The sequence below is a fragment of the Sphaerodactylus townsendi genome, linkage group LG08, assembly GCF_021028975.2.
Source record: "Sphaerodactylus townsendi isolate TG3544 linkage group LG08, MPM_Stown_v2.3, whole genome shotgun sequence".
Classification (NCBI taxonomy): Eukaryota; Metazoa; Chordata; class Lepidosauria; order Squamata; family Sphaerodactylidae; genus Sphaerodactylus; species Sphaerodactylus townsendi.
Window position 1 is genome coordinate 96076760 of NC_059432.1, and position 24978 is coordinate 96101737.

General features: G+C 44.7%; 1 protein-coding gene across 5 annotated transcripts in view; it reads left to right on the top strand.

The window, feature by feature from the left end:
- Positions 1–24978, top strand: part of LOC125438244 (multiple epidermal growth factor-like domains protein 6) — a 281987-nt gene that overhangs the window by 5570 nt on the left and 251439 nt on the right. For 4 of the 5 annotated variants that reach the window (XR_007245317.1, XR_007245318.1, XM_048506532.1 and 1 more), the window contains 3 exons: positions 12531–12665; positions 16505–16617; positions 19437–19541. Coding sequence is in view for 3 of the 5 variants with exons in the window: in XM_048506532.1 (XP_048362489.1) it covers positions 12531–12665; positions 16505–16617; positions 19437–19541 (353 nt within the window). In the remaining 2 variants the exon portion in view is untranslated. Of the gene's footprint in view, positions 1–10222; positions 10291–12530; positions 12666–16504; positions 16618–19436; positions 19542–24978 lie in introns of those variants that run through there. The other variant, XM_048506533.1, reaches the window with a different exon arrangement.

Consider the following 24978-nt stretch of genomic DNA (forward strand, 5'->3'; position numbering starts at 1 on the left):
GAGGACCAGTTCTCATGTTTGCTTTGCAGGACTCAAGCTTTGAGCTGCTTTTCATGTGTGGGCTTCTTCGCATGCATCATGATTTGGCAAAGCCCCCTGCCTTCAGACCTTCCTGTCCCCAAAATAAACTTGTGACCAGTCTCTAGAGTGCTGTCATGAGGAAAAGGTTTCTTCTTTTTTTGTTTGCGAATGACTCATTAGGCAGTTACTGTCATGAGCAATTTCACACAGAGGTTATCAAGTGATAGTTGCAGTGAGCCTGGCATTAGCACGTGTGAATTCACCTGGAGGCTGCTTTACTCAGACTCTCAAATATGTCTTGGAGATTTCTTAAAGCTGTGTAGTAACGCTAACATTGACACACACACAAGCAGTTTCAAGTGTCATCTTCCTGCTACAGCTAGAAACACATCAGCTGTCATTTTCCGGTACACAAGCATCGTACCTGTGGGAAGATAATGATGATGTTTTCCATGAAAGCATCAATAGCGCTTGAGGGAAAGATATCTCTTTAAAATGCCCAGTTTTCTGTTTAAACGCACACGATGTTCAGCTGCGTAGTTATTTCTGGTGCTCAATTCTGTTTCGGTTTTATAGAACAGGTTTGAAAGCCTGTTATGTCTTTGGGAAGGTGGCTTAAAAATTAAGAGAATCAAAAAAGTTTGAATGAGCATTCATTGGTAACATTCTAATCTATACAGTTCTTGGCATTGGAAAAAAAAAGGCAGGGTGTGTGCATGTGTAATCTCTATCTGTGGGTTCTGTGGGGCAGAACTTGGAATGAGTTTGCAACAACAAATTTTTAAAAAACCAAAATGGTTTACTTTCTTAACATATAACATCAAACATCAACATTTAACATCACACTTCAAGGTCCTGTTCAGGTTGCATTTTCAAGTCCTTATATTTACAGTCTACTGATATTGCCAAGTCCAATTCTCCTTTGCAAGTGGGTTGGCTCCTGAAGACTCCAAGGGCTTGATGAACAGGATTCAACATGATGAAGGTTTCCAGGAGAACTCTCACCCATTACGACCACAAAAAACCCTGAAACAATCAACTCCAACATTTACAACATTGGAAAAATAAACAACTGTCTTCCCACTAGTTCCCAACAAAATTGCAGTTACATTAACAAGGTGTTAAGGGCTTATACAAATCAAGGTCCGAGTCTGGTAGCCTTGTCTCCTCCAAACTACATGAGCTCTGCAACCTTCTGCTGCTTTGAGTCTCCACCCCTTTCTGGGCCAACCCATTCTGAGCATGGGGGTTACACATAATGGGGATTAAATTGGTGGCACATGTTGGTCCTGAGGGGAGAAAATATGTTTTACAAGGGTAGCAGCCCTAATAGACCCGACTTGCCCAATCTTGTCAGAGCTCGGATGCTAAGCAGGGCTGGTCATGATTAATATTTGAATGGGAGATCACCACAGAAGTCCATATTACCTTTGCAGAGGCAGGCAAACCACCTGTGCCGATCAATTGTTTTGAAGAGCCCATGAAATGGAAATCCTTGGCTTGCCATGAGTTGGTTGCAACTCCAAGGCACACTTTATTTTTATTAAAAGTTTTTTTTTTAAAAAAAACTTCCAAAGAGCAGTGATGCAACAGACCAGTGATTTTTTTAAAAAATGTTTTGCTTTCAAGGCATTTGCATCTGGTGGTGGGGAGGGGCATGTTTTGAATTTCAAGGCATCTGATGGTGGGGAGGGGCATGGCCAGTGGTGGGATCCAAAAATGTTAGTAACAGGTTCCCATGGTGGTGGGATTCAAACTGTGGCGTAGCGCCAATGGGGCTGGGCAGGGCACGACAGGGGCGTGGCCAGACATTCCGAGGGCAGGGCGTTCCTGGGCGGGGCTGTGGCAAGGACGCAGCCACTGCACCGGTCCTTGGGCGGGAAACGAATGCACACAGGCGCAGGCTGCCACACACGCCGGTGCGCCTCCTGCTAGACTGCTTAAAGTTCTGCGTACTACTGCTGAGGAGTGGAGGAGGGGTGTAATTAAGGCAAAAATCATGTTGCAAAATCATCAATTAGTAACCCCCTCTCGGCACACACAAATAATTAGTAACCTACTCTCGGGAACCTGTGAGAGCCTGCTGGATCCCACCTCTGGGCATGGCCCATTCTGGTGGCATGTTCTACCTTTTGCCATTGCTGTGCTTGAAGTGGGAATGTGACCTAGAAACATGGTACCATATCACAGAGGAAAGAAAGAGAGTGATGGGAAACTGTCAATAAAGGAAACTTGCCCGTTAATGAACTGGTGGACCCGTGAACAATGGTTTCCGGAAGTGAATGGAACTCCTTCAGAATTTTCCCAAAATATTTTTTCGGAACAGCATTGCAATTGACGTTTGAGGTAGTTAGGTTAGTTTTTAGTCTGAGGTAGTTTTTAGTCAGAGAGATTTATTCATATAGGTTAATCACAGAAATACCTAAACCTTATAATTGGGCATTTAATTGCATCAAATGCCATTCTCCATCCATATAGTTGCCAGTTTCCCTGACACTTCAGATTTGAGCTGAAGGCCTTTTGCCAGTAGGAAGGGGCTATGGTGCTGTCGGAATTGCCCCAATATCTTTCTAGTCTTTACTCAACAACAACACAAGCCTTTATTGGCATATAAAACAGGACAAAATTTTAAAACAAAACAAGGTTAAGAAATACAGTTAAAATTACTAATTTCCAGTATAAAATTTGCAACAGTTTCACAAAAGAGTACATCAGAGCTGTTCAGGAGATTGGGTATCTTATAACACTCTAGTCTTTACTCATAAATACTGTGTGAGATTCCTAGGCTATAACTTTAACATCCCCGCATTTTTTGTCCTGTGTCTTCCAATTACCTGAGAGGTGGGAGATCGTCCACTGTGATTGGGCAAATAGTAAGAATATAGCTGGGTGTAGAGGTTAGTGTATCAGATTAGTATTTGAGTTTGCATCCTCAGACTATCATGGAAGCTTGTTGAATGTCCTTGGGCTTGTGACTTACCTCAAAGAGAGGAGTGGAGAAAGCTGTTGTGAGCCACTTCGAGTTTTCATTGGAGAAAAAGCTGGTACAAATATCTAAACTGTATGTTTTTGTTTATAATGTACGTAGGTGCCGAGTGAAATCCCTCTTACTCGCCTGGTCCTACAATACCTAAATCCAGCACCACACTGACGTTTGCTTTTTAACATTATCCTGCATTGTTCCTAAATGACTGTGTTATTTCTTTAACTTGCAAGCCTCCTTGTACGTTCTTTTGAATAGAAAGGCAGGACAGCTATTTGAAGAAAAATTAACCACATGGGATGCTTCTGTTTGTAGAGTAGGTCTTTGTTTGCAAGAGAGGGTTTCAGGTTTGTTCAACAGCCTGATGGTCCCTCTGAAAGATGTTACAATTCAGTACGTTGACCTGGAGGCCAGAGATGGAAATTCTCTGTAAACACTGAAATGTTCATGCTGCTGGCTTCGGAATGAGTTACGTCCAGTCTTTTATCTCGGCTGACCTGTTCATCTTGTGTAAATGCCTGGAAACTTGCTGGCGGGTGATTCACATCAGTGGTGACTGATGTGCAGGTAAAAAGATCTTGCCTTGGGGGCACAGTCATAATCTTGGCAGGGATTGTGAGATTAACTGGTTCCAACGTTGGAGTTTCTGTCGGGTTGATACCCTGCTGAGAAATGGTTGCTTTCCTGTGGATGGATGGATATTTTCTCAGGCCTTGCTACCGTGGTTAAGATGAGGTTGTACTCTGTAGATTTCTGCCAAACTCTTAAGCCCAGTATTTTTCCATCTCCCATTACTTAAGCTTTTGAGCACCTTTTTGAAAAGGACGATCGAGTCTCCTCTTTCTCCTCCTCTTTCTCCTCCTCCTTCTTCTTCACAGCCCTTCAAATACTTAGAGAGCAGTCATATCCCCCTTCTATCTCTTCTCCAGACTAAACATTCCCAAGCCCCTCTTCTTTTCCTCATAGGGCTTGGTCTCCAGGCCCTTGATCATCCTAGTGAATCATAAAGCTGATTTAAGATGCCCACAAGAGATTTGAGTTCTGGTTTAGTGTTTCATATTCCTGAAGACATGAGTTGTAATCTCATATATTCTGTTTCCCAGGTAAAACAGTCTTAGGTGCCCTGTACTCGGCCAGAACAGAGTGGGAGACTCACAAGTAAGGTTAACAGTTTTTTAAAAAGGTTTATTGCTAGAAGAATTAAGACCCTAACTGTGGTGGCGAATCTTTGGCACTCCATATGTTATGGACTACAATTCCCATCAGCCCCTGCCAGCATGGCCAATTGGCCATGGGAATTGTAGTCCATAACATGATGGGAATTGTAGTCCATAACATATGGAGTGCCAAAGGTTCACCACCACACCTCCCAGGGTTTGACTAAAATAAGGTACTTGCTTGACTGGAACAACTTGAAGCTTGAAACTTTTATGCTTTCCTGACTCCTTCCAGGAAAGTCCACTTTGGGCTTCCTCGTGGTTCCTTCAGTGTCCTTTATCTGGATTCTACTTTCTGTTAACACCTTAACTTGATGCTCTATGCACCTTAGATGTAGGAGATATTACAGCCTTCCAGCTTCCTTGGCACCTTAGACTAAAAACTAAACTGAACAGGGGCACTACTGGATAATGGAAGGAAGACTGTCCTAGGGGGATTCTTAAAGGGACAGGGTCTAACTAAAGTTCCCTCCCTTAGAACACTATAAAAAAGGACTAAACCCATTATAACTAAAGGGACAACTGAGATTTAATAAGAAAATAATAAGAGCTTTTCGGGGGGCATGACATCACATACTTAAGCTAGTTCAGATCAGTGCACATTAACTCCATGCTTTATTGTAGATAGATCTTCCCCAAACTAGAAAGAAACCATGGAGAATTCATCTTTTCATGACCACACTGATAGCTCATGAAGACAATCAATAAGTGGTGATCTCTGTTGAAGGTCACAGTGGGAGAAGGAAGTAATCTCAAAGATTCTGAAGTATCCCCTAATCTTTAGGTGCTTGTCTTTGCTAAAGCTTTCTATGGCTACATAACGTACAGTGACAAATTGATTCAGATGTTTAATTCTTGCAAATCAAGAGGTACACTGTGGGCCAAGGCTGTGACATCGGTAGGAGACACTGTGGGTCTTTTTTATTTGCTGAAGTATACTTTCCATTCCAACCCCTTCCTCCTACTATTGCACTTACAATGTCACACTGGGTGGCAGCCCAGTAGTGGTTGGTTTTTATTTTTCTAAGCACCTTTTTCAGATACTTGGCATGTTAATCTAGTGCCTTAAAAAGCCAATACATTTTTTAAAAACTTAAAATAACATTCTAGGCACAAAGTAAAGAAGCAATTTCCTGACTGTCACCAAAGCCGACCAATTTGTACTCAACACATCCCACCTATATTTGTGAAGGGGAGAATGGATTCCTTCTTAGTTTGATTTGCTGAGGAATGCTGGCTCTCTGGAGCCATGTGAGAGCAGAAATTCTGTAGGTTTGCCGCTTAGCTAGACAGATCTCTGCAGAACAAAATATGCAAGTACATTTTTTTGGTATCAGTTAAAAGAAATTTTAAGGTGACAGACAACTTGGTAAGATCAACGCATGACCATTAATGCACATTATTTGTGGTAGCTCCCAGCTTATTTAATGGCCTGACTGAGGAGGTCAGGAAGGGCCTACACAGAAAAGTTAAGGAGAGCATTTTTAAAATAGGCATTAAAACTATAGTAGAAAGGAACATTCGGTGAGGACACTTTATAAGGGAAATGGATTGCAATTATAAGGAAAATGGACTGCAATTATTATTATAGGTATCATCTTTCTTTTACGCCTTGTTTTCTACTATTATATCACTTCTGCATGGCATATCTTACATCTTGCTTTGGGGAATTTGTTGCTTGCATTGTTTTCTAATGTTTAAAGCCCAGTCTTATGGCATTGTTCATTGTCCTATCTTGTAACCTGCCTCTGAGACTCGGTGAGGAAGGAAGGCTATAAATAAAGCAACTAGGCAAATAAATGACATATGCGCCATCTACAGAATTTCAAACTTGAGGAAGTGAAAAGCACTTCTTGGCATGGAAAGCTCATGAAATGTGTTGGGGAATAAACAGCTGTCATGTCGGTGTATAGAAATGCAAGTCATGATGGATATCTTATCTTTCAGGTTCTCTGAGTTAAAGAAAAGAATTGTCTGGCTCTTTGCCGAAAGTGCTGGGAAAGAACGCAGCATAGGATGAATCCTTCACTGTGTTCTCAGTCCAAAGAGGCAATCCAAGGATCCTTCTAATGTACTCAAACTTTGCTTGTCAGTAGCAGCTTCTGTGGAAGACACCTTTCTGTAGATGGAATTGCCCGCTCTCTTGAAGTGTGTAGTGAATCCAAATGTGCTCGAGTTCTGTGCATTGTGGCCAGTGGTGGGATTCAAATAATTTAACAACTGGTTGTTAACAAGCACCATTTTAACAACTGGTTCTGCCGAAGTGGTGCGAACCTGCTGAATCCCACCACTGTGACACATATAAGTCTCTGAATTGGGTTGATCTCTAACATCCCTCCATGGTTTCAGTTGTATGATGTGTATATGAGTTAACTGCGCAGTTGGCAATGGCTTCTGTTTCAGGGTCCTCCAAGTGATGCACACTTTTGCCTAATTAAGTTCCTGATGTATTAAAGAGAATCAGGTTTTGTATGGAGATTGGCCATGGAAGTCTGATCAAACCACTGAACATTAGCAGTCGGGGGCTAGACTCAGTGGTAGTCAGAGACCCACCTAGAGCTATGTTTTGGAAGTCCATCAGGTGGCTAGTTCTGGGGGCAGGCATCGATTAAGGATGTTTCTTCTCACGCAAGTCCACACTCCACTGGATGTCCTTTGAACAGTTGTTGTATTTAGTGTCTTCATGCTGGGAGATCCAGCTTTATCCACTAGAGGGCTCATCTTCTCTGCAGCAGCATCCATTCTTTGGGATAGTCCTTCACTGGAGGTCAATGAAGATGCTCCACCTTTTAGGTCCAAAAGCTATGGAAAGGTGGACAGAGTGACTCAGTTGGGGCATCTGAACATTTTCTTCTGCTTTGTGTCTTAACAACAGTTACAACAAAAAAAGATGTGTGGTTACTTAGGAGTGGGTGTTGATACTCATGCATATTGATTTAAGTTGTTATGCGTATTAAGTATCACCAATATGGAATGATTTTGGGGTTTGTGGTACTGTTTCAGTGTAGAGTTGAGCGTGGCGCATTCTGTAAGCTTGGTAGTGCAAAACTACTGCTGTGGACTGTTGATGCACTTCTTCTTCAGCAAGTCTGCGTGATGTAGTGGTTAAGTGTTTTGGACTGTAATGTGGAGCATTGGGTTTGATTCCTTGCTCCTCCTCATGAGTGGCAGACTCTAATCTGGATAACTGGATTTCCCACCCTGCTCCTCTATACGAAACCTGCTGGGTGACCTTGGGCCAGTCACAGTTCTCTACAAACTCTCTCATCCTCACCTACCTCATAAGGTGTCCGCTGTAGGGAGTGGAAGAGAAGACAATTGTAAGCCTCTTTGAGGCTCCTTAAGGTAGAGAAAAGCGGGGTATGAAACCCAGCTCTTTTTCTTCTTCTTTTTATGATGTACTCCCAAATACTGTTGTCAAACAGCATATAGCTTTTGAAAATAAATTAATCAGAGGAATTCTAGCTGCAGCTGAAGGAATTGCAATAAACAGGCATGAGGTGGTCATGATAACGCAGGTCTGGGAAGCAAGTGTAATTGCATAAACTGAGTTGACAGCCAGTCCAATCGATGTTTTTTGCTAAGTAACCTTGCAGTTGGACTAATGTAGTATGGTCTGTATGGGGCTGCCCTTGAAGACATCTTAAATGCTTCAACTGGATCAGAAGTGCGGCAGCCTGATAAGGGCCAGCTGATGGGAACACTTCTCACCTATTTTAAAATGGCTACACAGGTCTCCAGTCTGTTTCTTGTTTCAGTTTAGGCTACTGACTGTCACCTTTAAAGCCTTTCATGGACTGTATCTGAAGGACCATCTTTTTTTCCCATGACCCCGTTCGTCTGCTGTGGTCCTCTGGTTGCCCCCTTCTGATTTCCTGTCTTAAGGCTTTCATAAGCCTGTTACTTCTCAGTAAGGGTTCCTTCTGTAAAAGATAGACTTGCTAAGGAGATTGCACTGTCTTTGAAGGTTTTTGGAAGTCAGTTTTATTTCATAGGACGTTGAATGAGAATTGAGCTGCAGATGTTTTCTCAGGTTTCCATCGGTTTTCTAGGACATGAACTGGTTTTAATTATGAATTGAAAGCTGCCTCGAGCCACAAAAAGAAAGACAGAATATAAGGATTGTAATACATCTCCTGGCTGGGATGTAAAATGCAGCTAGGGAAGCTAGGAGAAAAGTTAAGGGGCTTGGTGATGCTAAAGGGCCTGACAGTTTTATTAAATGGCTTGGGAGCAGCTGCTTAAATAGGTCCCTGTGTCTTTAAGAGCTAGAAAGCAATGCAGTGGCAGGACTTTTTCCCACAACAGGGCTGCAGTAAGGGGCAAAGTTTTAGCTGTGGCATTTTTGCATGCTTCAAGGCTACTGAAAGGGCAGAAGTCTATCAATTTAGCAGGAGGCAACTCGAAAACTGTGCCCTTTCTGTAGTGTTTCGCAGTCAACTTTGGAAAAGAAAAGTGCCCTTAAAGTTCAATTTCTTTCAAAAACATCTGTTTAAAAAGAAAAATAAGGGATTTCAGAGTGAGAAAAATTAACTGGCAATCTGATGCTCTCTACGCAGCAGTGCAGCACTTTTTGGCTGATGGCTCATATATGGGAAGCATAGGATAGAGGGCACACAGTTAACAGGCTTCACAGACAACTTTATGAAGAAAGCTGAATGTGGAATTTGATCCCAAGCAGACATTTTGATGTAAACTGTTTTCTGCTGTTCGTGCTGGAAATACTTATAAAACATCATGGTGGTTTTATGTATTTGAAAATAACCATCATTCATTCTTCCTCCCTGCTCCCAATGCACTCCCTTTATTACAGAGAGTCTTGTGGCTAATTTTTAGACATTCAGCTGAAGAGATGACACAATGTTATGGAGATTAATAGATGCCAGGTTTTGCTTTCAAAACTACATTCGTGCATTCATATTTGATACCTTTTATCCGTTCGTTGCTAGTAGCTGCATGTGGGAATGTCATTCAGTGATAAAAAAAAATGATGTAGTGGTGAGAAAGTTGGACTGTTATCTTGGAGACAGGGTTCAAATCCTCTTTTGGCCTCTGAGATCACTGGTCTACCTCATAGTAGATGTTCTAAGACCGTGGTGGCGAACCTTTGGCACTCCAGATGTTATGAACTACAATTCCCATCAGCCCCTGCCAGCATGGCCAATTGGATGCTGCTTTTAAATTGTTTTAACTTTTAACATATCCACTGTTTTATTTAATGTTGTGAACCGCCCTGAGCCCTTCGGGGGAGGGCGGTATAAAAGTGGAATAATAAATAAATAAATAAATAAATAAATAAATAAATAAATAAATAATGGGAATTGTAGTCCATAACATCTGGAGTGCCAAAGGTTTGCCACCACTGTGAAGATCTGAGAAAAGGATAACAATGTACTAGATTGAGTGGTATTTAAAGGCAGTTTCTCCACCACTGTGGCCTCCAGAGGCAACTACCTCATAGGGAGGTAGGGATGTTCTACCTCATAGGGATGTTCTAAGAAGACCTGAGAACAGGATAACAACGTACTAGATCGAATGGTGTTTAAAGGCTGTTTCCCCACCGCTGTAGTCCCCAGAGGCGTTGGGCAATTAAGCTATTGAGCTTTCAGTCTATTACGGCCATTTCACATTTATAAGTGTTCATGTTTTATCTGTGTATCAAATGCTAACTCGCCTTATGTTTATTAGACTGATCTGATACTCTGGGGATGTTATTTTGATAGTGTTCTTTCTGTTCCATTTCTGAAGAACTCTAGTTGATAGTGAGAGACTCTTAACCGCAATCGGGGGCTGTCACCTTCAGTGCTGTTCGGAGCCAAGAAAATATATTTAACACTGAAGCTTTCTTTTGTATGTGTTATATGTTGTCGCTGGAAATTTCTGTCCTTTACGTTTTGAAGGGGATACTGCAGATAAGTGAGACTGGAGTTAGTTTGCCGCTGGAATTGGAAGGTGGAAAGCTGGCTGTTTATTTGCTGTTCACTTTTCTAGCTGGGACGCCAGGCAGATTATAAAATGCAGAAAGCCATGACTATGCTATCCAATCAACAATGCGGGTTGCTGTACAAGGTGAGAGCCGCCCCAGAGAATGTGCATGAACGGGTGGTTGCCAATCTCACCCACTTGCAGAATGGCACCTTTGGAACCAACCTGGAGTTAAGAGTAGGGATGTAGGTTCGGATATGCTACACTGAAAAAGAGGTATCATTTCAATGGAGCTGAATAGGCAAATCTGAAAAAAATACAATTGAGTGGAAGGCCAGGTGGAGGTTCTGGCTTTTTCAGGTTCCTTTTACCCTAGGGCCGTGGTGGCGAACCTTTGGCATTCCAGGTGTTCATGGTCTACAATTCCCATCAGTCTGATGGGAATTGTAGTCCATAACATCTGGAGTGCCAAAGGTTCGCCACCACAGCCCTAGGGGGATCTTTGCAGGGCTCTGGGGAAGCTTTGTGCTGAGCCAGAGGCCCCAAATTTGCAGCATATGGGCAAGTGACTCTCCTTACTAGGGACCCCAAATTTGGTGAAGATTGGGCCAGGAAGTCCAATTTTATGGGGTCCCAAAAAAGAGTACCCCATCCATCCATTGGAGAAAAAATGGAACCCCATAAAACCCGCCACTCCAGGCCTTTTCAGCAGTCAAAAGGAGCACAGTGGAGAAGATCAGGATTTTCACACAGAGGTTCTGATCCAAATCAGTGCTTTTACTCGTGAGGTGCTTCTGAGAACTGCTGCCAGTCCTCTTAGCAAACTCATGCTGTTTGTAATGTTTAGGCTCTCAGTCCATCTTCCTGAAACCCGTTAGCTTGAGGATGTCAGCAGCTGGACCATGGGGCCTTTTGCATGCGAAGATGGTATTCTACCTCTGTCCTTTAAGTCCCTGTAAGCCCTGTATCACCATTTGACTTCTTTCTGCTTAGAGAACTGGAGGGCACAACGGCTTTCTTGCGGCAGGGGGATTAATCGCACTTCCACTGCAGTCACGTCTGTAAATGTGACATAAGCGGACACCCCTTTCCTCAATGCGAGTGTTAAGGAAATGCTTCTGCCGAAGTTGAAATAATGCATTTAATATCTACAGAACAGCCCACCAACTAGCTTGATCCTCCTCGAGGGAGCAGATGCTGCCGCCTAATCTCTGTGCCTCTCGCTGAGGACGTCGATCTTGCTGCCATTAAACTCGCCTGATCTTTGCTTTTGCCTTCCAAATGGGAGGAAGTGTTAATCCAGTGAACAGCAGCAATCGCCCTACAGCCAGGGTGTTCCATTCTTCTGCCTCTAAAAGTAGCTTCCCTGGAGGCAAATATTAGGCAGTAGCTGGGAGACTGAGCCTAGTAAGTCATGGGTGTTGCTCTTCTGCAAACAATTTTTCCTTCCCACACATCATTTGGATCATCCATGTATCAGATAGGTGTTTCAGGCACTTTGGCAATTATCCTTGCTTGTTTCCAAACATGTGTCTTCATTGGAATGTTTGCATGAGACTGTCACCACCAGGATGGCATCCCATGATACCTTGACCTCTCTAGCTGCAGAGACTACTAGGTTACTGTTAAATGAAGATGGATGGGTTACGTACAGAATTGCTAAATTTTTGGCTGTCATGGTAGAAATATGGGAACGCTCAGGGGCAAATGCATAGACTTTTACGAAATAGCCAGCTTTCTACTGGTTGCTCATGCATGGTCTCTTGGTGGCTGTTCATGATTGAATGAACCTGGTTGAATGAACAATAAAAGAAACAGGAAGCCAGCATGTGTAGTGGTTAAAGACAGTGGACTCTAATTTGGAGAACTAGGTTTGCTTTCTCACTCCTCCACCTGAGTGGCAGACTCTTATCTAATGAACTGGATTTGTTTCCCCACTCCTACGTGTTTTAGCAACTGAACATGGGAATGTCATCGAATAAAAGCTACTGATGCAGTGGTTGGAAAGCTGGAATGGGATCCAGAGTTTAGGTGATCAAAATATGATATGGGCTAGTGGAGGACTAAGTGAATAAGGGTATCACTGGATAAGGGAAGAGCTGCTCCTCAGTGTTAGATCACCAACTTGGCAATGCAAAGGTCCCAGGTTCAATTCTTGGCATCTCCAGTTGAAAGGATCTGGTAGTAGGTCATGTGAAAGACTTCTGCCTTAGACTCCAGAGAGCTGTAGCCATTCTGAGTAGGTGGAACTTGATGGACCAATGGATTGATTCAGTATAAGCAGTTTCCTGGGTTCATAAATGCATTATGTTGGTCTGCTGGATGCTGTTCCTGATTACCTGGTGTTGTGGCACTGATTCACTCTTTCTTCTTCTAAATTCCAGGCCAAATGTGTGTTCTGAACAAGAACTGGCAATGGTGACACATCAGCAGCCTTGTGTTCAAGCCTTCACCCGTTTTGTGAAAACGTGGAAGCAGGGTTGTGGATCTCAGAGGTGGTGCATAAGCCATGAGAGAAGGTAATGCACAATCTTTATGTGTATGTTTATTACATTTTATCCTCCTTTTCAGCCATGGGGGTGAGGTGATCCTGGCTGGCCTCATTCAAAACTCCATGTGGAGATTGTGGGTGGGGTGAGCCTGGCTCGCCAGTCTTCAGCTGCGCCTCATACCCACCGGAGGGTGGGGTGCAGCTGTGTGTGTGGAGTGTGTGTGTGTACAGTACCTGGGTTAACCACAGATGCCATTTTAAATAGATACACCCATGTCCAGCTCTGATCTACTTGCCTCTGTAGGACATGTTAATATGAACTCATCAAGGAGTTCCGGCAATACTAATCTTATTTCTAATCTCTCACAAGGATTACTTTCATTTTTATTTTTATTTATTTATTTATTTTTTCAATTTATATACCGCCCGATCCCCGGCGGATTCAGCATTGTCTAAAGAGCTGTGATTAGATCAGCTTCCCTCTGTCTTTGGGCTCTCTCATTAAGCCAAGTGTCAACCATTAATTTTAACTAATCAAACACTGAACTTGAGTACCCAAGTACACGCCTCTCTTGTGTTCTTCCTGGAGAACCAGGATCATCTTTGTCCTGGGAGATCAGGGTCACTTTGCGTAATATGAGGGCCCATTTCTCCTTATAACTAGCCTCCTGACCCAGCACCCAATGTTCAGAATCTTCCTAGGACACCACTCTGTCTGGTTGATTCTGTCCCCAACATATTGTCTTTTCCTTCCACCGTTGTTTGGTGCAGGCAGCTAACTCTGTTCTCGGACCCAAAGTCTCTTCAGGATCTAGTAAAGTATCACCCCTAAGAATTCCTGAAACCCTCTACCTATCTCCAAACCTAACCCCTCAATTCTATATACAACTTAGGACTGTGTGAATTCTCTGCTGCTTTGATCGTGTGCTTGTGTATTTTCTTATAAAATTGTTAAACTTTGATACTGTTCTCCTGCGGATTTCTTATGAAAACTGATTTTTGTAGACCTAGACAGAAAAGATCTCAAGATTACCCTGCCTCTTGCTAAGCAAAGTCCTACCAATTCCCCACTCTCAAAAGGGGCAGACTCCACCATTTAGGGTAACAAGGGGGGTGTTCTTGGTTGGAGTGGCATCCAACCAGGTTAGATGAAAGTGCAATTGCTTCCTGCTTTCCCTTCTTCTGATTACTTCTTTGATTTTTGATTTTAATTATTAAAAATTATGATAGTAGCAGAAACTCTAAAATCATTCCCACAGAAGTAAAGTAACTTTTGCACAGAATATAGAATGGACAGACTTCCTATGAAGAAATACACCTGATAACAGTTGTATGTATTTTTTGTGGATTTCTTGCATTAGCCTGTTGAAGTATGTATCTCCCCCAGGGTAACAGGTAGGGAAGCTTTTGTTAATTGGAAAACAGTCGGTTTTCCGTGGCACAGAAGTGCTACATAGGATGAATGTAGAAATACCAAGGCAGACAGATGAGCAATAAAATTTTATTGTTTTAGCCATTAACTTTTACAACAGCAGTCGTATCAGTGGTGACCCTAGCACATGTTTAAACAGCATGAAACCCACAATGTGTATGCTGGATGAATAAGTATAGAATTGGATCCCTGTGATATTAACCTAGACCAGGGGTCCCCAAACTTTTTAAACAGGGGGCCAGTTCACTGTCCCTCAGACTGTTGGAGGGCCGGACTAAAAAAAACTATGAACAAATTCCTATTCACAAATGATTGTAAAATGTTTGATTTCACCTTTCAGCCTTTCTGTCATGGTCTGTTTTTAGAACAGTGACCAAAGTATGTCAAGTACAGGGTGGGCTCCAAATATTGTTGGGGAGGCTGTGGAATACCTTCTCCTGTAAAAAAAAAAGCAGAACTTTCCCAAATGAAGCATTCCATCTAACCCATGATTAGGTATCTTCCTGGGTCCTTCCTCCCTATCAACCAGCAAGCGATTCACCAGCCTGGCTGATGCCAATGGGAGTGAGGCAGAACAGAAAGCCTGAGAGCAACACATGGAGTAGCCGAGAGGGAAGGGCGGAGCAGGAGTTGCCACGTGTAAGGTTTCCAACTCTGGGTCAGAAAATTCATGGAGATTTGGGGGTGCCATCATGTAATTGCAATCAACAGCCGTTGGGGCCGGTTCCTCCTCTCCCTCGAGCCCCCACTGCACATGAATGGAGCCATCGCCGCCATGCCTGGCGGGCCGGATAAATGCCTTCAGGGGGCCACATTTGGCCCCCGGGCCATAGTTTGGGGACCCCTGACCTAGACCATCCAGGATTTATTCATCCCTTGGAACCCCACTCATTGAACCCATTTTGGGGTCATTGTTCATGATTAGGAAATCTTGTTTCTTGCATATCCTCCCCTTCCCCCCCCCCACAAAAAATTAGGCTTAATATCTCACCTTAAATCTTGACTTTTACCAAACTCTATTTTCACTGGCCAGAAAAAAACCCCAATTCCATACAATTAGTTCTTGACCATTGTGTTCTACAAATGTGAGGATTTTGAAATAGCTGCTCATGTTTTTTATTTGGCAGCATAGATAAGAGAGTGCAGCATAGAAAAGGTTGACCTCCTTCGTGCAAGAATGCAATGCAAACTTGTGAAGAAATAATAGTCATAGTTTCCCATCTCAGGGCAAGTGTACAAACTGAATTCGGGTTTTAAAGAATAAGGAACACTTTGCCGTTCAGTTGTCTACTTGGTGGCCTCTTGCTGCTTATTTCACTTTTCCTGTAAGGTTGTATTATACAGGCTGGGGACACAAGTGCATCCCTTTCCTGTGTGTTCATGGACATGTTTAAGTGCATTGTCCAGGTGTAGGCTTATTAGTACATAACATGACAGTGATGGCGAACCTTTTTGAGACCGAGTGCCCAAATTGCAACCCAGAACCCACTTATTTATCGCAAAGTGCCAACATGGCAATTTAACCTGAATACTGTTTTAGTTTAGAAACAACGGTTGGCTCAGAGGCGTGTGTTACTCGGGAGTAAGCTTGGTGGTAGTCGATGGCTTTGCTTTGAAGCAACTGTGCCACTCTTTCAACAGGTGAATCACGACCCAAGGAGGGTTTACTCAGAAGCAAGCCCCATTGCCAGCAACTGAGCTTACTCCCAGTTATAGGATCGTGCTTCAGTTCTTCACATGAAAATCAGTGGGGTTTAACAGCACTTGACAGGGTTGCCTACACTGCTTCCCCAAAACTAGGTCTTATGTTTAATGCTAATAATCGAGCCCAGCGGCCCAGGCCAGCCTAGATGTGTGTGTGGGGGGCACTCTGTTTGCACGTGCCCACAGAGAGGGCTCTGAGTGCCACCTCTGGCACCTGTGCCATAGGTTCGCCACCACTGCTGTAACCCGTTCTATTGAGGAGAAAACCAGATTCACTCTTGTCTTCACAGTTTTCCTCTAAGGTTTTTCTCCATATGAGAATGAGCTTATCCATTTTCCCCATTGTTACTGCAGCTGCTGTTAACAGCATGGGGGCAGTGGGACTTCCCTTGCAGCAGGCTCCCTGTGTTTACCCTGGTCTAGTTCCCCAGCAATATCCAACCTTTTCTCCATGCCACTGAGGGCTTTTTCAGTTTTTTCTCCCCAATCAGCTACTGAACATCCTTATAATCTTATAACAATCTATCAGGTTCTTTGAATTCCAAGCTTTCGTTGTGAAAACTGTAAGCCTCTAGTCTAGCCCCTCTTGATGTGGAGATTTAAGGAGAAAGGCATCTCTTTGGAACAAAATGTAAAAAGATGTACGTTTCTACCTGCTCTCATTGTGAAGAGAAATGTTTTTTTAAACAACTTGGACAATTATTTACCCCTTTTGCTGAATTATTTTTTAGGACAGGCTACTATACCATCTATAAGCAAGTGTACAGTATGGAACATCACACCGTCTTCAAATGTTGTCCTGGCTGGGGCAGGAAAATGGATGATGAAGCTGGATGCCTGCATGGTAAGTTTTGGGTTGTCCAGTATTGAGTCTACTTCTCATATCTCTTTAAATGAGAACATATTTTTAGATCAAGGTCCCCAACCTTTTGGAGCCTGTGGGTATCTTTGGAATTCTGACAGTGGCTTGTGGGTCCAACCCCAAAATGGCTGCCACGAGAGGCTGAGGTCTCTTCCACACAAAATGGCTGCCACAAGAGGCTGAGGTCTCTTCCACAAAAAATGGCTGCCACAAGAGGCTGAGGTCTCTTCCACACAAAATGGCTGCCACAAGAGGCTGAGGTCTCTTCCACACAAATCTCCTAAAATGTTTGTCAAACATCTGTAAACCATTTTCAGTCCCCCTTTTTGTTCTCACCCACTGCAGTCTAGACTCCTTGTATACCTGATGCGTCAAAGATTGCCCCCCTCCCCAAATAAAGGAACAAACAGAGAAATGCTCCAAATAAACAAGCGAGGGGGAACTGAATGATTTCAGAAAATGGCACCGAGGAGGAAGTTCAGGGAAGCAGAGAAGCATGGAAACAAAGTCAATAGATCACACAGCGACTGAAGACATTTTCAAAATGACTCGGCCGAGAATTGTTTTAAACAGGGATTCATTTAAAATGTTTTGAGGGTGGAAATAAAACGTTTTGGGGTAAACACAATGCGGACCTCCATGGAGGAAACATTTTATTTCCTACCTCAAAATGTTTTAAATTAATCTTAGGGAGTGCGGTTATGTATAACTTGAATAGTAAGTCTTGAATAAGATCTGTTTCACAGGCTGCCTTTTAAAATGAACATATTGTTTAAGAATATTTTCCTGCATACGCACACAGCTTATCTCCAGTCATACAGCGCAGATCCTTTGCTGTGTCCGCATCTGCTGCTGAAGCGACTTTGAAAACCCCCGCATAGCCAATCAGAGACCCTGTTGGGTGAAAGCCTCATCTAACCCTTCCGACTTTCCAAAAATGCTTAGCAGGCACCATGAGCCATATTAAGAAATCCTGCTTTAGATGCTCTCTTCAAGTTACTCATTAAAAATTAGTTGTGAAAGCTACACATGTGTTTCAATGTCTACGAAGCTGCCATGTGTGAAATCAGACCATTGATTCTTCTCGCTCCGTAGGACCTGTACTAGCAGGTAGCACCTCTTTAGGGTCATGGCAGAGAAAGGTCTTTCCTAAAAGCTTCCACCTAAAGCAGTGATGGTGAACCTTTTCAAGACCAAGTGCCCAAATTGCAACCCAAAACCCACTTATTTATCTCAAAGTGCCAATGCAGCAATTTAACCTGAATAACCCCCTCGAGCAGGGGCCAGCCTGCTGTAGCCTCCAGCAAGTTCCAGATGTGCCACCCTGTGCCTCTCTAGCATCTCTGCCACCTTGCCCCCCCCCCCCCCCGCCCGGACAGCAGTTACCTGGAGCACAGGCACCAGGCCCGCCAGCCGAGTCTTCCCTGCTCACTGAGGTGCACGCACATCAAGTCCAGTGGCCCAGGCCAGCCTAGATGTGTGTGTGTGTCGGGGGGGATGATTTCCCCCCCCCACATGACAAACTCTGTGTGCATGTGGCCACAGAGAGGGCTCTGAGTGCCACCTCTGGCACCCGTGCCATAGGTTCGCCACCACTGACCTAAAGTCCTTTAACTGGAGATGCCAGCATTGAACCTGGAACCTTTTCCATGCCCAGCATGGGTTCTTGTTTTGCCACTGAGCTTCTGACGCTCATGTTTGGAAGCAGACATGTTGGAGACACAGATGGCTCCCTGCTTTCAGGCTATTTCTCCTACAGTGTTTCCTTGGGAAAACAGATTGTGCAAACTGATAGTTAAGTCTCCCGGATAAATGTTTTTTTTCCAACTCCTACCTTGCAGATCTTATAGCTTATTTATCTGTATACTGATTTCCTGTCCATCCACAAAGTCCCTGGGCAGGGTACAATCATAAAACACCATTAAAAAGAATCTTCAAACCATCATAAAATCTGCTTTAAGAACCATACCCCTCCTCCATTCCAACCCTCCTAAAAAGCAGAGGCGTAGCAGGGGGGAAAGCGCCTGGTGCACTGGTGCGTCCTCCGCCCCTGTCCCGCCCTGCAGCGCCCTCGCCACATCCCCAGAGGGGTGTGCGCCCGGTGCGTTGTGCACCCCCTGCCACCTTGGAGCTAAAAAAACATAACCAACCCTCCCCCATAAGACCCTCCCCAACACATTTCCAAAAATTTGGCTTGGGCAAAACAGTTAGGTAAATAGCAGGTGTTAAATAAAAAAGGAGGAGGGGGGAGCAGAGGTGGGATCCAGCAGGTTCTCACAGGTTCCCGAGAGTAGGTTACTAATTATTTGTGTGTGCCAAGAGTGGGTTACTAATTGGTGATTTTGCCACGTGATTTTTGCCTTAGTTACGCCCCTCCTCCGCTCCTCAGCAGTAGTGCGCAGAACTTGAAGCAGTCTATCAGGAGGTGCACCGGTGTGCGTGGCAGCCTGCACCTGCGTGCATTTGTTTCCCACCCAAGGACCGGCACAGTGGCTGCGCCCTTGCCACAGCCTTGCCCAGCAATGCCCCGCCCCCAGAATGCCTGACCACGCCCCCATCATGCCTCGCCCAGTCCCATTGGCGCTACGCCATTGTTTGAATCCCACCGCCATGGGAACCTGTTACTAACATTTTTGGATCCCACCACTGGGGGGGAGGCACTGCCCAAGAGGGACTGGATGCAAAGGTACGCCCGGGTGCAAAGGTGGTCTTGGCCAGGCACCAAAACTCTTGTGGTAAAGGGGGAAGAGTGTTCCAAAGTTAATCCTTGCTATCTTGTTGACTCTCTCTTTGCTCTTTAGCTTTGTGCACTGTCGGTACTTGTTTCAATGGAGGGAAATGCAGTGGTGGAACATCTCAAATGTGCCAATGTCCAGAGGGATTTCAGGGCTCACGCTGCCAATACGGTGAGTTGAAACTCTCGAGCTGTCTTGAAACAGGTCCCATTAGCGTTGTGCCATTATTTAGGGTTGCCAACTCTGGCTGGGAATATGCCTTGGAGAATTGGGGGCCAGTGCTTGGGGGTTGGTGGAGTTTGGGCAGGTGAAGGAGTTCAACGGGGATGTCCTTGGAGTCCACCCTCTGAAGTCTCCATTTAATCCAGGAGAACTGATCTCTGTAGTCTGGAGATCAGTTGTATTCCTGGAATACTTCAAGCCCAGCTTAGAGGTTGCCATTGTAGGGAAATCCGCTGCAAGGGATTCAAGCTGCAGTGGATTAGTTATGTTGGACTTATTGTGCTATCTGCTGAGATTGCATAGGATTCTGTGAACCGGGTTGCCTAAACTGGGGTAGGAGTTCTGTATCCTACTCATGGAGATCCGAGGCATTAAGACAGCATAATTCTTGCACTGAAATGCCGGTCATTCAATGCATGTCTCTGCTGCATCATAAGCTACAGGTAGTTGTGTGGGGTTTGCAGAAGGTCACTTTGTATGTATGGCTAGTCCCTTTGAAGTCTTGTTGGTTTACAGATGAGCAACGTTGGAAGGGGAGAAAGAAGGGTGATGCGGTGTCTCCACATCAATAATCTGGTCTAAAGTATTGGCTAGTGTGATTAACCTTCTGAATGAAATCTTTCCTTGGCCACCTCCAATAAGGGTACTGGGTTAGGTGGTCGGGGAGATCCATGATGCGAGGGTGTTCTTCATCCACAATGGGATGTTCACCAGTGTACTTTAATGGCACTGATGTGATCATCGTTCATACTAAGCTTAAATTGCCTGGAGGAAATTGGGTGAGTCATTCTTGCTTGCGTAAATAGAACCTTTACAGATGTATTTACAGATGCAATGTAAAGTTGTTTATTTAGAACCAGAGACCAGCTTGCTGGTGACTCAGAAAATAATACAAACCATCTTAACTGTTGAGAAGATATTCTCAGCTGGTGAGGGCTACTATGGAATATGCTCCCAGAAGAATTCAGGGAGCATTGACGCTCAGGGCCTTGGGCACAGCTGCAAGGTACAATTATTTAAAAGAACTTAGGGGTGCTTGAATGGGCTCTGGAGCTGTCATAGTTATCTGTTCTTAATTATTTATGTTAATTATGTTAAAGGAGCAGCAGTGGCGTAGGAGGTTAAGAGCTCGTGTATCTAATCTGGAGGAACCGGGTTTGATTCCCAGCTCTGACACCTGAGCTGTGGAGGCTTATCTGGGGAATTCAGATTAGCCTGTGCACTCCCACACATGCCAGCTGGGTGACCTTGGGCTAGTCACAGCTTCTCAGAGCTCTCTCAGCCCCACCTACCTCACAGGGTGTTTGTTGTGAGAGGGGAAGGGCAAGGAGATTGTAAGCCCCTTTGAGTCTCCTGCAGGAGAGAAAGGGGGGATATAAATCCAAACTCTTCTTCTTCTTCTTAATTTCAATTAGTGGTTATTTTTACATGTTATATCTGGTTACCTGACTTCCTCTCACTGGGAGAAAGGTGGCATATAATACCCCCCCCCCCCCCCCCCAAGGCCTAAGATTCTCAATGTTAAAAACAACAACATAAGAATTGCCGACAGATGTAGATCATTCTGTTGGAAGCACAAAACCAGGACTGTGTCCTCATTAGCATCTGCACAATGTTGACTTCAGCAGAAACTTTAGTGTTCCCTTTGGCTTCGACAGGGGAATGTCAGAGAAACCCAGAGCAATTCGTCAAATCTCCAGTTGTCAATGCTGCGATTACTTTTAATGTCTAAGCGCAAAGGCATTCCCCGGAGCAGGCAAGACATATGGCATTCAAAGGCGGGGGAATTGTCGGAGGTGCAGCGTGTGCAGCGATAAGGTCAGATCCTGGCATCCAAACAAGATTGTGTGGTTGCTGTTTCCTGGGGAGCTGACAAGTGCTGACACAACGCCATGAGAACAATGTCGCTTAGTCTGCCATTTCTGGTTCTTTGCAGTGGGGGGAGGGCTCTATCTTGGTGGGCCTGCACACTTTCTACCGACTGCTGATCATCCAAAATGGAATTTCCACAGTCGTCGCTTCTGGAGTTTCGTTATTTGTTGGGGGCTATGTATTGAGAAGCTGCCAGTAGTGGAGCTGCAAATCAGATACTCTAGGTGAAAAAGAAATCCATTCAGTAAGCAATGGTTAAGGGTCATTTGTTCTTCTCAGAAAGGAATGCAAAAGCCCCCGTAGCTGTTGCAAACAGCTCTACCAGGTGTGTGTTTTGAAGTTGCTAAGGAGCTTGTAAACAGTGACTTTATAGTGAAGCTGAATTGGTTTGAAGGTCTCGAGTAGGGTTGAAATACTGTCTCTGTGGTTGAAAATGCTCCTGAAATGAGAGTTAGTTGTCTTGGGAAAGAACCCAGAGAACTGCTGCATTCTTGGTTTGTGTACACTACTCCCCTCATATAGAATCAGTACCAGGTCCATGCGATTAAAATCTCATTGCCCTTGCAAAGTTACCTTCATTTTCATGCTTGTAGTAATTTCTTCTTCTGGTCTGGATGGCCTAGGCTAGCCCAATTTCATTAGATCTCAGAAGCTAAGCAGGGTTGGCCCCGGTTAGTACCAGGATGGGAGACCACCACAAAAGAACAGGGTTGCCACGCAGAGGCAGGCAATGGTAAACTACCTCTGTCTTGCAAACCTTACATGATCATAACAAATTGACTGCTCTTGGATGTCATTGTCCATCAGTAACATCTGAATCATTGATCTTCAGTTGGTAATCATGACCCTCAACTAGACAAGCGGTGGCGAACCTATGGCACAGGTGCCAGAGGTGGCACTCAGAGCCCTTTCTGTGGGCACGCGTGCACAGAGTTTGTCGTGGGCGGGGGGCAGAAAATCACCACCCCGCACACACACACATCTAGGTTGGCCTGGGCATGATCCTTTACCTGGGAGTAAGCTTGGTTGCTGGCAATGGGGCTTGCTTCTGAGTAAACCCTCCTAGGGTCATGATTCACTCATTCGAAGCGTTGCACGGTTGCTTCACCAAGCTTACTCCCAAGTAGCGCGTGCCTCGGAGCCAACTGTTTTTTCTAAACTAAAACCTCAGTATTTAGGTTAAATTGCCATGTTGGCACTTTGCGATAAATAAGTGGGTTTTGGGTTGCAATTTGGGCACTCGGTCTTTGCATGGCGGATTCCACCCAAACACTTAATGATTGGTTCCCCACCCTGGGACATGGACAATATACTTTCTGTTCTCACTAGACACAATGTGAAACAGACTTTTCTCTGTGATACACCTCTGAAGATGCCAGCCACAGATGCTGGCGAAATGTTAGGAACAAGATCCACCAGACCATGGCCTCACAGCCCGGAAAAGTCATTTAAGTTTACTACTGGTACTATCTTTCTCACTGGGGCTCAAAGCAGAAAGTGGGAAGCACCATTGGCCGCTTTTTTCCTGGTACTGTATACTGGTCCATACTGCCTTACTCCTGAGCACCACAGTCATAAAGTGACCTTGCTGAAATTAAGCTGGTATAGGTCTAGATCAGGGGTAGGGAACCTTTAACACTCAAAGAGCCACTTGGACCCATTTTCCACGGGAAAAGAAAACACTTGGAGCCGCAAATAATTTTTGACATTTAAAATAAAGATAACTGTATATATTGGGTTTTTTTACCTTTTACTCCGCTCATTCTGAGAAGGGCATGGATGTGTCCACCCTGCTGCCTGCAGGGCGGGCAAGGATGGGGCCAGTGGCTCAGCCTCAGTGGCTGCTGGGAAAACACCTGCCCCGCTCCAATGGGGCGGGCGAGAGGTGAAGCCCGTGGCGCAGCCCAGCCGGCCATGGGCAGTTGGTGCGCCTGCCCTGCTGCCTGCAGGGCGGGCAAGGATGGGGCCAACGGCTCAGCTCGTGGAGCCGCAGTGCAAGGGCAGAAGAGCCGCATGTGGCTCTCGAGCCGCAGGTTCCCTACCCCTGGTCTAGATGGAGGAGCACCTGGGAACCACATGCATTGTAGAAGAAAGACAGAACATCAATAACAAAATGGGAAAAATTATATATTATGAATATGAATGATTTTTATCTAAGAAACATCAGTCTGTGAAGGCTAGACCTCCTTCTTCACATGTATCTAATTGACAAGGAGAAGTTGATTTATGGCTACCAATCTTGACCCTCTTTGATCTGAGATTGCAAATGCCTTAACAGTCCAGGTGCTCGGGAGCAACAGCTGCAGAAGGCCATTGCTTTCACATCCTGCATGTGAGCTTCCAAAGGCACCTGGTGGGCCACTGCTAGTCGCAGAGAGCTGGACTAGATGGACTCTGGTCTGATCCAGCTGGCTTGTTCTTATGTTCTTATGACACATGTAAGAAGCACATCTGGATAGGAAACCGCTTTAGTCCCATGGGTGCAGTGGTGGGTTATCAATGCAATCCATGGGCGAATTCCCACTGCCTCCTTAGCACGGTTTCAGGCCACTTACTAACATGGTTTCATCGACGTCCTCCCCATGACTTCTGTGGCAGCAACAGTTTCTGACGCTCGTTCGCCCTGTTAATCCACATTCTGGCAGAACCTGGATGCAAGTGGTTCAGGCCCCGTTATCACAGTTTACGGCTGTTCTGAGGGGAGGGACAAGGTTTGGAACCTGGAGTTGTTCCCCGCCCCAGAGCGTGACGTGCATTTCGCGCAGCCAATCAGATTGATTTGACCCTTGCGCAGTCTACTTCCGGGTTGATCACGTTTCTGAGCATGTGCAATACAAGTAAACGGTTGCCTGTTAACCGATTTAATGGTAAAACTTTCAGAAAATAGTTGCTTTACTGTAAATGACAAGTATTCATAGTGGTTGCACTTCAGCGTTCGCACAGGTTTTTTAATGGGTAAAAATGGGTAGTGTTTCTGAAGTGGCTAACAGGTCCCTCCCAACTGAACACTGACCAATCAGATTAGGGCAATGAAGCGCGATCACATGGCTGTGGGGATTGCAACGATGCCTGCACCCGGGAGTGTCTGCTGTGTGCTCGCTGTGGTGGGGAGGGAGAAACTGCGATGAGGAGAACACGGATTCACAAGGAACAGGTTTGGATCCGCTTGCAATTTCAAGTGGGGATTCGCCCCATATAGATCTCTTTGAAGGAGGAGGAGGAGGATTGGATTAATACCCCACTTTTTCTCTCAAACGATTTACAGACTCTTTCCTTTCCTCTCCCCACAATGGACACCTTGGGAGGTAAGTGGAGCTGAGAGAGTTCTAAGAGAACTGTAACCAGCTCCCTAAATCACAGTGCTGGTCAATGTACACCCTTCCTCAGTGCTGTACCTCTGGGATACAATCTGAAAGGCACAGAAGAAGAAGAGTTTAGATTTGTACCTCACTTTTTTCAACCGTAAGGAGTCTTAAGAAAGCTTCCAAACTCCCTTTCGCTCCCCACATCAGGT